Source organism: Lampris incognitus, chromosome 1 (assembly GCF_029633865.1).
Source record: "Lampris incognitus isolate fLamInc1 chromosome 1, fLamInc1.hap2, whole genome shotgun sequence".
NCBI lineage: Eukaryota > Metazoa > Chordata > Actinopteri > Lampriformes > Lampridae > Lampris > Lampris incognitus.
The window spans coordinates 105,866,537-105,879,169 of NC_079211.1; the positions used below are offsets into that span (position 1 = coordinate 105,866,537).

The 12,633-nt window shown below is 51.8% G+C and overlaps 2 protein-coding genes across 2 annotated transcripts; one reads left to right on the plus strand and one right to left on the minus strand.

Annotated features, from left to right (window-relative positions):
- Positions 1-245: 245 nt before the first annotated feature.
- On the minus strand, positions 246-3,159 carry LOC130111499 (G-protein coupled receptor 183-like). The gene is made up of 2 exons (XM_056278721.1): positions 2,297-3,159; positions 246-300 (listed from the first exon to the last, which is right to left on the minus strand). The coding sequence occupies exons 1-2, from the start codon at positions 3,157-3,159 to the stop codon at positions 246-248; spliced, it is 918 nt and encodes a 305-aa protein (XP_056134696.1).
- A 6,637-nt stretch (positions 3,160-9,796) lies between these two features.
- LOC130111508 (melanocyte-stimulating hormone receptor-like) lies at positions 9,797-10,681 on the plus strand. Its single transcript, XM_056278733.1, has one exon. The coding sequence runs from the start codon at positions 9,797-9,799 to the stop codon at positions 10,679-10,681; it is 885 nt and encodes a 294-aa protein (XP_056134708.1).
- The last annotated feature ends 1,952 nt before the right edge of the window (positions 10,682-12,633 follow it).

Below are 12,633 nucleotides of genomic sequence, written 5' to 3' on the forward strand. Positions count from 1 at the left end.
ATAAAACGAAGAATGAAGCAAGGGTTTGTTGAGTTTCTTCGAAAGGTTTGCTGTCCATTTTGAAATAATAAATAATGTTGCATTATAATGCATAAAAACATGCATTATAATGCGTAAACACGCATAAACACATGCATTATAATGCATAAACACATGCATTTATGCATTATAATGCGTAAACACATGCATTATAATGCGTAAACACATGCATTATAATGTACGTGTTCATGTCCAGCAGCCATTCTTCATAGAGTCACAACTCCGTTTTTGTTCGCCTCTCCATTGGGGTTGAAGCCGATTCTAAGAAAAACAAAACAAAACAGACAGATGCAAATGGACACATTTAATATGTTATATTTCACCCTGTAAAAAGTCCATCTAAATGAAACGCTGTGAAGTTTTCCAGACGTGCAGGTTATCCAGTAAACCGCCAGGGCCGGCAGGAGCCTTTGCTCTCCGAGTGTGTGTGTGTGTGTGTGTGTGTGTGTGTGTGTGTGTGTGTGTGTGTGTGTGTGTGTGTGTGTGTGTGTGTGTGTGCGTGTGCGTGTGCGTGTGTAGACAGGGTGTTTCGTTTGACCCGGTGACATATGGATCCAATAGCCACGGAGCAGTAATCGGTAACACCCTTGCTTTGGCTGCAACCTGAGCGTAACCTGCCCATCTGCAGCAGGAACGAATAAGGCTGGATGTGAAGACCCCCTCCAGGCTGGGACCAAAAGCCTATCTGGGTGGCTTTGCTTGCCAGCGATATAGGGTATCGACTGACTAGTAAATCCACTACAGATTAAATGTAAATTTTGACAAGAATATCAGTTTTCTTCGTGCGGGATTTCGCTATTACTACACTATCAGAAGCTAAAATTGTTGTTGTGATGTCTGAAACGCGAAGCTGCTGAGGCTTCTAATCACATGTTACGTCATCAGGCCACATCGCCGAGAACTGGCTGAGGGGAAGTCAGCTGCTTTAGGACGACATAAGTGGTTTTGCGACGCCTTTATCGGTGCAAGGAAAACGAGGGAACGTCCATCCATCCAGCATCCAAACCGCTTATCCTCACTGGGCACTGCCTGCCGCCCAATGAGACACCCCGGACAGGCCGCGCCACGCCATCACACACACACACACACACACACACACACACACACACACACACACACACACACACACACACACACACACACACACACACACACACACACACACACACACACACACACAGACACTCCTAGGGACAATTTAGTACGGCTGATGTCTTCGGGCTGTGTGAAGACACCGGAGCACACCTGCGTAGACATGGGGAGAACATGCAAACTCCACACAGAGGACGACCCGGGACGACCCCCAAGGTTGGACTACCCCAGGGCTCGGACCCATGACCTTCTTGCTGTGAGGCGTCCGCGCTAACCACTGCGCCACTGCGCCACCGTGCCGCTCGCGGGGGAAGGTCCGCTTTAGAATTACGCGTTTGCGGCGCGTGTCCCATCAGGTGGGCGCTTTGGGAAACGGTCCACTAACCAAGCCTTAAAGGTTTGTGCTGCGTGCCAGACGACCCGGAAGTGGCGATTTTCCGACTTCCTACTAGAACAAGTACAACGGAACGCCACTCAGAGTCGGAGTTCCTAAACTCGGGGCAAATCCATCTACGCATGACGTCACACAACCATGCAGCACCCACGGAGACGCACGGTGTTGCTGGTAAACCATCAGCTAAGGCAAAGGAAAGTATATTGGCCTGTATTTAATTACAGTAATACATGCTGTCATACAGTAAAACTTGTTCTGCATGTAAGTTGATGTCCAAATATGGGGGCACCCCGGTGGCTCACCTGGTAGAGCGCATACCACATAAGGTTGAGTCCTTACCGCAGCGGCCTGGAGTTGAATCCGGCCATTTGGTGCATGTCATCCCCCCTCTCTCCCCTGCCTTTTCTGTCTCACTCTCTCTACCATCTCTACCATCTAATAAAGGCAGAAAATGCCCCCCCCCCAAAAAAATTAGTCTAAAAAAATTTCGATAATGTTATGAAGCAGCTGGTTATGGTAAACAATCGCTGAGAGTTCTCTCTGCGCAAAAGTGATCCCTGTGTCTCTGTCGGCAGCGAGGCTGCGCTGCGGACAGAGACGCTTGCCAGGAAGCAGCAGCGTGTCCCGGTCAGCCACGCTTTTGGTTTACGTTTGGCGTCGCGCACCTGGAACGCTGGGAGTTTCGGAAATTGGAAAATTGCAACCGTGGAAATTCCGACCTCGGACCTGGAAACGGGACGCAGCATCACTGAAGCAGCAGTCCGCACTCACCTCCCTCTGTGTAGGGGACAGAGCCTCCGCCACACCACCCTCCACACCACGCCTCGCAGCGCAGGACTGCCCCAGATGTACAGCGCCGGGGTGACCAGCGCGTTCAAACGCGCCATGGTGGCGAACAAGTTGGTGGCTTCGTTTCTGAACCGGAGCCCCTTTCTACTCAGCTGCCGGACGATGATGTTAACGAAGGACGGACACCACAGCGCCAGGAAGCATATGACCACGAACACGATGACGCGCAGCGACTCCTTGTTGTCTCGGTCGGTGCTGGGTAACTCCCGTTCCAGATGGCTCCTGGCTATGACGTACAATTTGATGGTCATCAGGACTTTGGTGAGGACTATTACCTGCAGGGTCATCACGCCGAACGCGTTGATCTGAGCGGCCTTAGATATCGGCACCATATTTTGCACCGTCAGAATGGTGTACGTGTACACCCAGCAAAACGCGCACACGCCGACGATGGAGGACCTGGTGATGTAGCGGTTGTAGAAGAAGGGGTGGCACACGGCGAGGTAGCGGTCAAACTGGGCGAAGAGGAAGGTTAACACGTTGACCCCCAGAAAGGAGGGTAGGATATAGTAGGTCCCGTTCCTGGACGGGTAGCCCTCTTGCACGTCGAAGAGGCCGAGGTAGTAGGCCGAGAAGCCGGTGAGCGTGTCGCTGATGCTGGTGTTCAGCATGAAGATGAAGCGGTTCTGGGACCGCAGAGACCTGCTGCTGAAGATGCCCACCACCACCGAGCCGGCGACGAGCACGGCGCTGGTGGCGAAGAGGATGTGGAAGATGAAGATGAAAAAATCGGCGGGATTGTCGAAGTCCACCGACAGGGGAAGGGTCGCGTTGGAGAGCACCATGATGCTCCGCCGGACAAAACCACGATACCCGTACTTATAGCCGGGAGGACTAATCCCCCCTCTAACGGCTCCACCGCATCCTTAACGAATCTCGGGGGGGATGTGGTCTTAACGATGAGTGAAATGTTTACCGTTAGAGATGACGTGCGTCAGACAACCGAGGCCTAAACACAAGTCCCACCAGGGGTTTTGTTTTTGTTTTGTTTTTTCTTGTAAGGGTAGAAAACAAGATTGCTTGCTACAGGGGCGGACTGAAACAGTAACTCAGGCCGGGAATTTGACTCCATCCCAGACCACCCTGTTCAGGCAGACCACCAGATCGGCTATTTTGGAGGCGAATCCTATTTGTTGGTGTGTGGTGGACACGTATTGGGGACAGAATTCAACCCAGGAACTAAGGGTTAAGTCATGGTTGCCCTGGCAGGTTAACGCAGGGTTAAGTTATGGTTGTCCAGCCAGTTTTCTGGTTATTCTTGCCACCTCCGTTCAGTCGAGCTGTGGGTTTTGTTTGTCTCGCTGATTTACCGTGGATTAAAGAAAGTTGCCTACACGGCTAAAGTGTGAACCTACGGTCTTCTCCGTTACTTCGGCTCTACACTAGTGACCCCGACGTCGGTTTTCGGATAAGTTTTCTGAAACCACACACATTATGGCTACGAACGCCGTTGCAATTAAACTGCCGGAGTTTTGGGAGTCTTCCGCGGCTACATGGTTCGCGCAGGCTGAGGCACAGTTCGCGCTCAGAGACATAACAGCAGACGAGACCAGGTACTACTACGTAGTGGCAGCGCTGGGGTGCGATACGGCTTCCAGGATAAGCGGTTTCATAACCAACCCACCGGCCGATGGTAAATACGCCGCACTTAAACATCTCCTCCTTGAAACTTTTGAACTGTCAGCAACGGAGAGAGCACGTCGCCTCTTCGCAATTCAGGGCTTGGGAGATGGCAAACCATAGGAGCTAATGAGCAGGATGTTAAACCTACTGGGTCAAGAAAAGCCATGTTTCCTGTTTATGGAGCTGTTTCTGCGCAACATGCCGCCCCACGTCCAGACTGCGCTCGCTAACTCCACCATCACTGATCCCCGTGAGCTGGCAAAGGAGGCTGACCGATTCTTCGTCGCTACACAACGTTCCTCCCATGCCGGGGTGCTGGCTCCTACCTTCACTGGCCCCCCGCCGACATCGCGGGCGTGGCCCGACGGTGGCGCCACAGCATCAGACCGCTACAAGCCCTCTGGACTCTGTATGTACCACGCTCGATTTGGTGCGAAAGCTAAACGGTGCCGTTCCCCCTGCAACTACAGGCCGACGGGAAACGAGAGGGCCAACACTCAGTAGTGGCCATGAGTGTTGGCGATACGAGCAGGCTACTCTTCATCCTCGACACCATCTCCGGTCGGCGATTTCTTTGTGACACGGGCGCACAGAGAAGCGTGCTCCCTGCTACTGACGTCGACATCATGGGCGGGGAGCGGGGCCCCCAGTTGGCGATGGCTGACGGCAGCCCTATCCACACCTACGGCGTGCGGTCTGTAGAACTGTGTTTTGGTGGACAACGTTTCACGTGGGAGTTCGTCATGGCCAATGTAACGCTTCCCCTCCTCGGAGCTGATTTTTTGTGCGCTTACGGTTTGCTAGTGGACATTCAGAACAGCCGTCTGGTCGATGCCTTAACCTTCTCCTCCTTCGCATGTACGCGGAGGGAAGCGGCCTATGCAGGTCTAGCCAACTCTCTCTCAGAGGCAGACAAGTTCACCCGCCTCCTCGCTGAGTTCCCTGACCTCACCCAGCCTACCTTCTCTGCACCCACCGCTAAGCATGGGGTGGAGCATCACATTGCTACGAAGGGGCCCCCGGTCTACGCCAGAGCCAGGCGTCTCGACCCCGCCAAACTCGCCATTGCCAAGTCTGAGTTCGAGCACCTGGAACGCATGGGGATCATCCGCCGCTCTGACAGCCCGTGGGCGTCCCCACTCCACATCGTCGCTAAGCCTGATGGAGGTTGGCGCCCATGCGGGGACTACCGCCGACTAAATGACGCCACCACGCCTGACCGCTATCCTGTCCCGCATATCCAGGACTTTTCTGCAAACCTGTCTGGCAAATGCGTCTTCTCAAAAGTCGACCTGGTCCGTGGTTATCATCAAGTTCCCGTGCACCCCTCAGACATCCCCAAGACAGCGGTGACAACCCCATTCGGCCTATTTGAATTCCTACGAATGCCATTTGGACTCAAAAACGCGGCCCAGTCCTTTCAGCGGCTGATGGATTCAGTGCTCCGTGGCCTTCCTTTCATCTTCGTCTATTTGGACGACATACTCATCGCCAGCGCCTCCGAGGAAGAACACCTGTCCCATCTTCATGCCCTCTTCACACGCCTCAGCCAGCATGGGCTGATCGTCAACCCGGCGAAGTGCCGGTTCGGGCTGACAGCCATTGATTTCCTCGGGCACCGCATCACTGGGGACGGGGCAGTCCCCCTGCCCTCAAAGGTGGAAGCGGTGGCGGCCTTTCCGCGCCCCCAAACAGCTCGTGCGCTCAGGGAGTTCATCGGGATGGTGACATTCTACCACCGCTTCATTCCTCGAGCCGCCTTTATCATCCGGCCACTGTACGAGGCGCTGAAAGGCATGTCCCCCAACCAGGCGGTCGACTGGACAGCAGAGCGGCACCGTGCGTTCACCGAGACTAAAGCTGCGCTCTCCCAGGCTACCCTGCTAGCGCATCCTTCACCTACAGCGCCTATTTCCATAACCACGGATGCATCGGACTATGCTGTTGGTGCGGTTCACGAACAGTGGGTGGGGGGGGCTTGGCAGCCTTTGGCCTTTTTCAGTCGCCAGCTTACACCCCGAGCTGCCTCTTCTGCTCCTCAGGCCGACCTCCACAGGCCCGCGTCAATGCCTCCCACAGACACTCCGGCCCCTGTTATCCGGAGCCGCCGCGGACGGCCTATCGTCCACCCGCGCCTGCCTGACTTCGATTACTAGGGCGAATTCTGGGGGGGCTCATGTGGTGGACACGTATTGGGGACAGAATTCAACCCAGGAACTAAGGGTTAAGTCATGGTTGCCCTGGCAGGTTAACGCAGGGTTAAGTTATGGTTGTCCAGCCAGTTTTCTGGTTATTCTTGCCACCTCCGTTCAGTCGAGCTGTGGGTTTTGTTTGTCTCGCTGATTTACCGTGGATTAAAGAAAGTTGCCTACACGGCTAAAGTGTGAACCTACGGTCTTCTCCGTTACTTCGGCTCTACAGGTGTACATTTGGCCACCGTGTTCATCCGGGAGGAGAGTTATCCATCCGGATAACAAAATACAAAAAAATTTTTTTTAAAAAACATTGAGACTGACCAACAAGTAGTCCCTCTCTGCACCGCCCTCCCTGTTCGCCGCCGGGCCACTTGTCTAACATGTTATCAGTGGAGAAACAGGCAAACGGCTGGTGGCTGCGTCGCCGAGAGACGTGATGACGTCATTTGGCGCGCGTACCATCGCCTGAGCTGCGTGGGTTGATTAGCGCTTGCTGTGTTATAGCGGGTCAGGCTGACTGCTGACGGCAGGCCAACACCACCCTCGTGCAGGGCGGAACGATCCCGGTGCTCCCGACGCGCTGCCCGCGTGTGGTTTGCTAATTACCGCATAAACAGCCTGCTCGTCTGCTCGGGGTCTCATCTACCAATGACGTCACCCTGACTCGAATTCATAGCCAAGTATTTTTGCACCGGTAATTGGAAATCTGCTTGAATTGGGGGCGGCATGGCTCAGGAGCTAGGGCGGGTCTTCTAGTAATCGGAAGGTCGCTGGTTCGATCCCCGGCTCCTCCAGAGAGCGTTTCGAAGTGTCCTTGAGCAAGACACTGCACCCTTAACTGCTCCCGATGAGCAGGTTGGCACCGTGCATGGCAACCTCCGCCATCAGTGTGTGTGTGTGTGTGTGTGTGTGTGTGTGTGTGTGTGTGTGTGTGTGTGTGTGTGAATGCGAGGCAAAGCGGTTTGAGTGGTCGGTAGACCAGAAAAGTGCTATATAAAATGCAGTCCATTTACCATTTGAAGGCACTCTGTTTCCGGAGCCCTGTCTCTACCTCTGAGAGTCTGGTGTACCCACCTGCTGTATCCCAGTTGCTCTGGTTTAACAGAGGTCGCTGAACTTCTCCCAGTTAGACGCACAACACCCCAGATGGATTAAGGCCTCGGTGTCGGTCGATGAGGAAAGCTGCAGGCTTCTCCTGAGGGCACCACATTAGCCTGTGTGGTTGTGATAGCAGACCGTTTAATCCACCATGCTGGGCCAGGTGAGAGACAGGGAGCTGGACCGGCAGAGCTGGACTCTTCTGAGGAGGGCATAAATGTAGTAAACTTCCGGATGTATTATGATTTCAATGAAATACGTGTTCCATTTTTGACCCCTTTCTTTCTAAACGAAATTATATTCGTCAGTTTTGACCAGAAAGAGACGATGTCATTATGAGGCACCTTTACGACATTTTAGGGGGTTTAAAAAAAACGCATCCTGGTCACTGGAAGAGAGAGAGAGAGAGAGAGAGAGAGAGAGAGAGAAAGAGAGGGAGAGAGATGTTTCAGAGGGTTCATATGAACGGATGAGCTTCTCATCCATGGCGGTCTCTCATGACGTCACATATTACTTGGTGTAAACTATAACACTGGCTAGCAGACCAAAGTGAATAAAGTAGACCCAGTTAAACCATCTGAAGATAGGAAGTCACCTGTGAGCTGCTGGTCGTAAAAGAACATTCAGACATCCATGCACAGCCTGATCTATAAGCCGATGATAAAGCACATTTCTCTAAAATTAGAAAAAAACAAAACAAAACTGCGCCGTTATGATCATAATTAAATGAACGCTTCTTTTCTCGAAGTCCCGCATATTTCGTCCTCGCACCGTGACGTCATTTTGATGCGAGGGATAACGATATCGCGAGACTCAAACGTTGGCTCGGACAAACCGCTGAGGTTTACCGAGCAAGCTGCAGGGCCCAACAGTCTGACTCCCAACTCGTCACGTATGGATGGACGCTTGATCAGGAGCTCTGGATCCCCCTTTAGCATCAACTTTCAGCGCGGAGGGTGGTTCCATAAGCTTCCATTGAACTCCCTCAGCGTTGGAAGTAGACCACATGAGACCATAGCCCAATGTTGCCTGCTGCGTTGAGTCAAACAGGGCTGCATTCACCCCCGATAAAATGTAGCGAAACGGTCGCACACCATTGGCTCTGTGCATAACTGTAGTCCACGGACTTCCGGTTTCTACTGCAGTGGTCATACCAGTTTCCTGTTTGTTGGTGCGCGCTATTGACAATGGCATATTTTTCGCGATGCCTGCCAGATTTACCATGGATAAGGTATGCCATTGTCAATAGCGCGCACCAACAAACAGGAAACTGGTATGACCGCTGCAGTAGAAACCGGAAGTCAGTGTACTACAGTTATGCGCAGAGCCGATCATAGCACATTTAACATAGTCTGTTTAAATCACGTCAGCCTACCTCCCAAAAAAATTATTACTCGGCATGCATCATCTTTTAATAGCCAAAAATGCTGTTGTTTCCCTGTTAAGAATAATAAAGATAACAAAAACAGCCATTCACGAGCTGTTATTGTGCCTCGCTGTAGCTAATCTTTCAACGCGCTAAAGGGGTACAGTGACGAAGAGGAGTCCTGACCGAGCGTCCGTATGTGGCGAGTTGGGAGTGAGACTGTGTCCCGCCCGTCTGTCCTGCAAGGCCTCCTCACATGAACGCATGCCTGAGACAGCACGCACTGCGCAGCTTCATCCATCGCAACCTTACAAAGCTCCATCACACGTCCCTTTCTCCATCCTCTTGAAAGATGTCCCTCAACAGAGAGTTGCAGAGACACGTCGTTATTCACCCCCTCCGTCCACATCCCCTTCTTTCTTTCCATGTAGGTGAAGATGGTCGCTTCCGTTGCCAAACCTCACTAACCTCCACATTTCAGAACACGTAGGCTGTAATATTCACTATGATAATTCATGAGCGGGCCTCTTCCGGTGTGTGACGTATGTTCTGTTCACGCAAAAGCCGAATTAGTCAAATAATCTTGAAAAAATGGTAACTTTTAAAGTATGGCACTGATAGCCTCTTTCAAATCAAGTCAGTTTTTCTAATATATAGGCCATATAGGCTGCGAGGAATTGGACTTGGTGGCTACTTTACGCATGAGTACAAGGTTAGATATAATGTCTTGATGCACGCGCAATAATCCAGGGGAGGAAAATCAAAGGAAGTTGAAACCGGTTCATCTGGACACGACGTTTATTGACAGATATACCTGTCATGACGTATAGATTACATATAGCAAAACTAAACATCTACAGAACGGAACAAAAAACGCGCGTGAGCGCGCAGATGACAGGATGTGCGGTGACCACAGAGTTGTTGTGCTTTGGAGAGCAAGTTAATGAGACACCCCATCCGGCCCGGTGACGATTACCCGTCAGCTCCGCTTACATCAGTCTGACGTCCCGCCGCAAATAAAAGGCCACAAGGCCCGGGGTGCAAGGGACTCCCACTGTCAGGAAGAGCACTTCGGACGCTCATCCACGCAGACTCACACATGTATACACACGTACAGACAGAGCCTTTATCTCCGCGTCGATGAATAGGCCTGAGAGCAATAACAACAGTGCGGGTCTGTCGCCTGTGTTGCCTCTCACAAGCGTCGGCAACGTGCTGATGTTTCTCTTCGGCATCGCGCTGGCGACGGCCATCGTTTTCCTCAACGTGTCGGTCTTCCTCTCCATCGTGCTGGACAAGGCGCTGCGCAGCGAGAACCGCTTCATGTACATGCTCAGCACCTGCTTCAGCGACATCTGCACCGGCGTCTCGTATTACTACGTCGGGGTTCTCGACGTGAGGGACAGCTACGACTCCCCCACCAGAACGTACTACATTGCGCCCACGTTTCTCGGGCTCTCCTACATGGCCATCCTCGCCGCCCAGGCGGACAGGTACCACGCCGTCACCGCGCCTCTCCATTACGCACGGCGGATGAGCCGTAACAGGACCCTACTGGTCATCCTGGCCTACTGGCTCTACGCCTTTGTCATCGTGGCTGTTAACAATCTGGTCACCGTCGGGGTGGCCAAAAGGGTCACGGGCATCGGCACGTTCGTGGGGAATATATGCACGGTGATCATCATGATAGGGATGAACGTCAGGCTCTTCCTCATAGCCAAGTTTCAGCTGCAGAGGGAGCGGCCCTCGGCAGAGGGGGAAAGCAAGCGGTCGTCGGTGTACCTGATCATCGTCGTCGCCGTGTTTTTCCTAACGGCGTGGCTGCCCATATTCATTCACATCATTGTGTGCAACTTCGGCGGGTCGACGTGTTACTCGTTTAAAAACGAAGGCGTGGACCCCCTCCGCATCCTGCCTCGCGTCAACGCCGCGCTGACCCCCGTCCTCTACGTCAGAGGGAGCGCCGGGCTGCGCGCCACGCTGCTCGGCAGGGTGTGGAGAGTGCGCTGCGGCAGGACGAGGTAGTCCTCCTCTGTTCTTTTAACACGCGAGCATGCAGCTTCCGTGTAACTGTTACGTGCTAAATCATCTCATAAAACCCGTTCCAAGTTTTTTTTATTCAGCACTTTGAACACGAATCACACACACACCCTCCACCCCCCCCCCGAGTGTCCCCTGCAGGTCCTCTAACTGTGTGTGTGTGTGTGTGTGTGTGTGTGTGTGTGTGTGTGTGTGTGTGTGTGTGTGTGTGTGTGTGTGTGTGTGTGTGTTTCCTCCCCTTTGCAAAGCCTGGATCGTGGACTCAGAAGACCCGGTCCCCTACAGCACCCTGACCCCTCCATCCCCAAGACGTGATTTATGCAAGAGCAAAACCTTAATAACCCACCTAATTAGTTCACTATGTGTGAAGAGGTAAAGAGTAGGTAGTTATAGTTCACCCATATCAGATGCCATTGGTGCACACTGTCCAGTTGTCCGGGTTTATTTGGGAACGTAGCCCACTACTGGTATGTGCGAAATATTATACTAGCCACCATATTTGCGTATTTGAGATGTAGGATTCGTTTGAGACTGAATTGTTTTGTTATTTGAAATGGTGATATTATATAGCCCGGTTAACCAGTTGATCCCATTTTGATCCGTTTTGGGTCCATGTTACGGAGGACACAGTGTGACCACCTCTACCATGACGTCAGTGTGGAAACGGAGCTGGCACCTCATGCAGAGGGATTATTCTTAGTTTTCTAAATCTTGCTGTGACCCCCCCCCCCATCTTCAAATAGTAGAATAAAGTCCCGAAACAAAGGTTCGTCATTCTCAGCTTGGATTCTGTTATTGGTGTCATTCTACGGTTTCCCGCGGTAAATTCGCCAAATTTTGCGGGTCTTTTTTCTCTCTCGTTTGCAGCAGTTTCCTGTGTTCTGTTAAGAGAATCCTTTAAACGACACGGGATACATGCATATTGTTTCGACACTGACGTCTGAAAAATATCTGTCAAAATAATAAATAATCTGGGTGTGCGCGCGCGTATGTGCGCGATTTGTGAAAATAATCTCTGGCGGTGATCGAGCCCCAAGTGGAGCGCGAGGTCTGACCTTGCGCTCGCGCTCCACTTGGGGGAAATTGAGACTCTTCCCTTAACGCTTAAGGCTGTTGGAAGATGATCAGCGTGACTCTCAGCAGCTAACTGGGTCTGTTGTCATTATCATTATTTTCATTGTTGATGTTATCATTATTATTGTTATTGTTATTATTATGTCATCATTGTTATTGTTATTGTTATGATTATCACTGTTATCATTAAGGCCCTGTGATGGTCTGGCGGCCTGTCCAGGGTGTCTCCCTGCCTGCCTGCCGCCCAATGACTGCTGGGATAGGCTCCAGCATCCCCGCGACCCTGAGAGCAGGATAAGCGGTTTGGATAATGGACGGATGGAAGGATGGATGGAAGGACGTTATTATTTAAATTACAATACATGCAGTTCTCATAAAAACCGCCAGGTGTCAGGAGAGCACTTCTGCACATCGCATTTAATATATGGCTGCTTCAGCCATCCCCGGTATGCGCTGGTAGTTCTTGTATCACACACTAATGCACTAACGAGGAAACTAATAGACCAGACTAGAGCCTATTCTTGTAAAAGAAAAAAGGCTACAGCCAAACCAACTATGTCTCCTCTACAGTGCGTTAGATCCTCATCGAAAAGCAAATGGACAATCAGGTAATATTTAGCTACAAAAAAGTGCATTGTGACATTACGCAGCAGTATATAAGTAATTCCACAAATGTTCTGTTTTCAAATCTATAGATATGCTTCATCATATTTAGTACCGAGCCAGTTTGGGCTACTGAGGGGTTGTCTTTGGAGAGGGCCTCTGTGCTAAGAGGAGGACCCAACACGTTTCAACACTTCCGCCCGGAGCATCTGGTGCCCGCTGATTGAACGTAAACCTTCTTCCCCTCTGCCGAAGCCCGA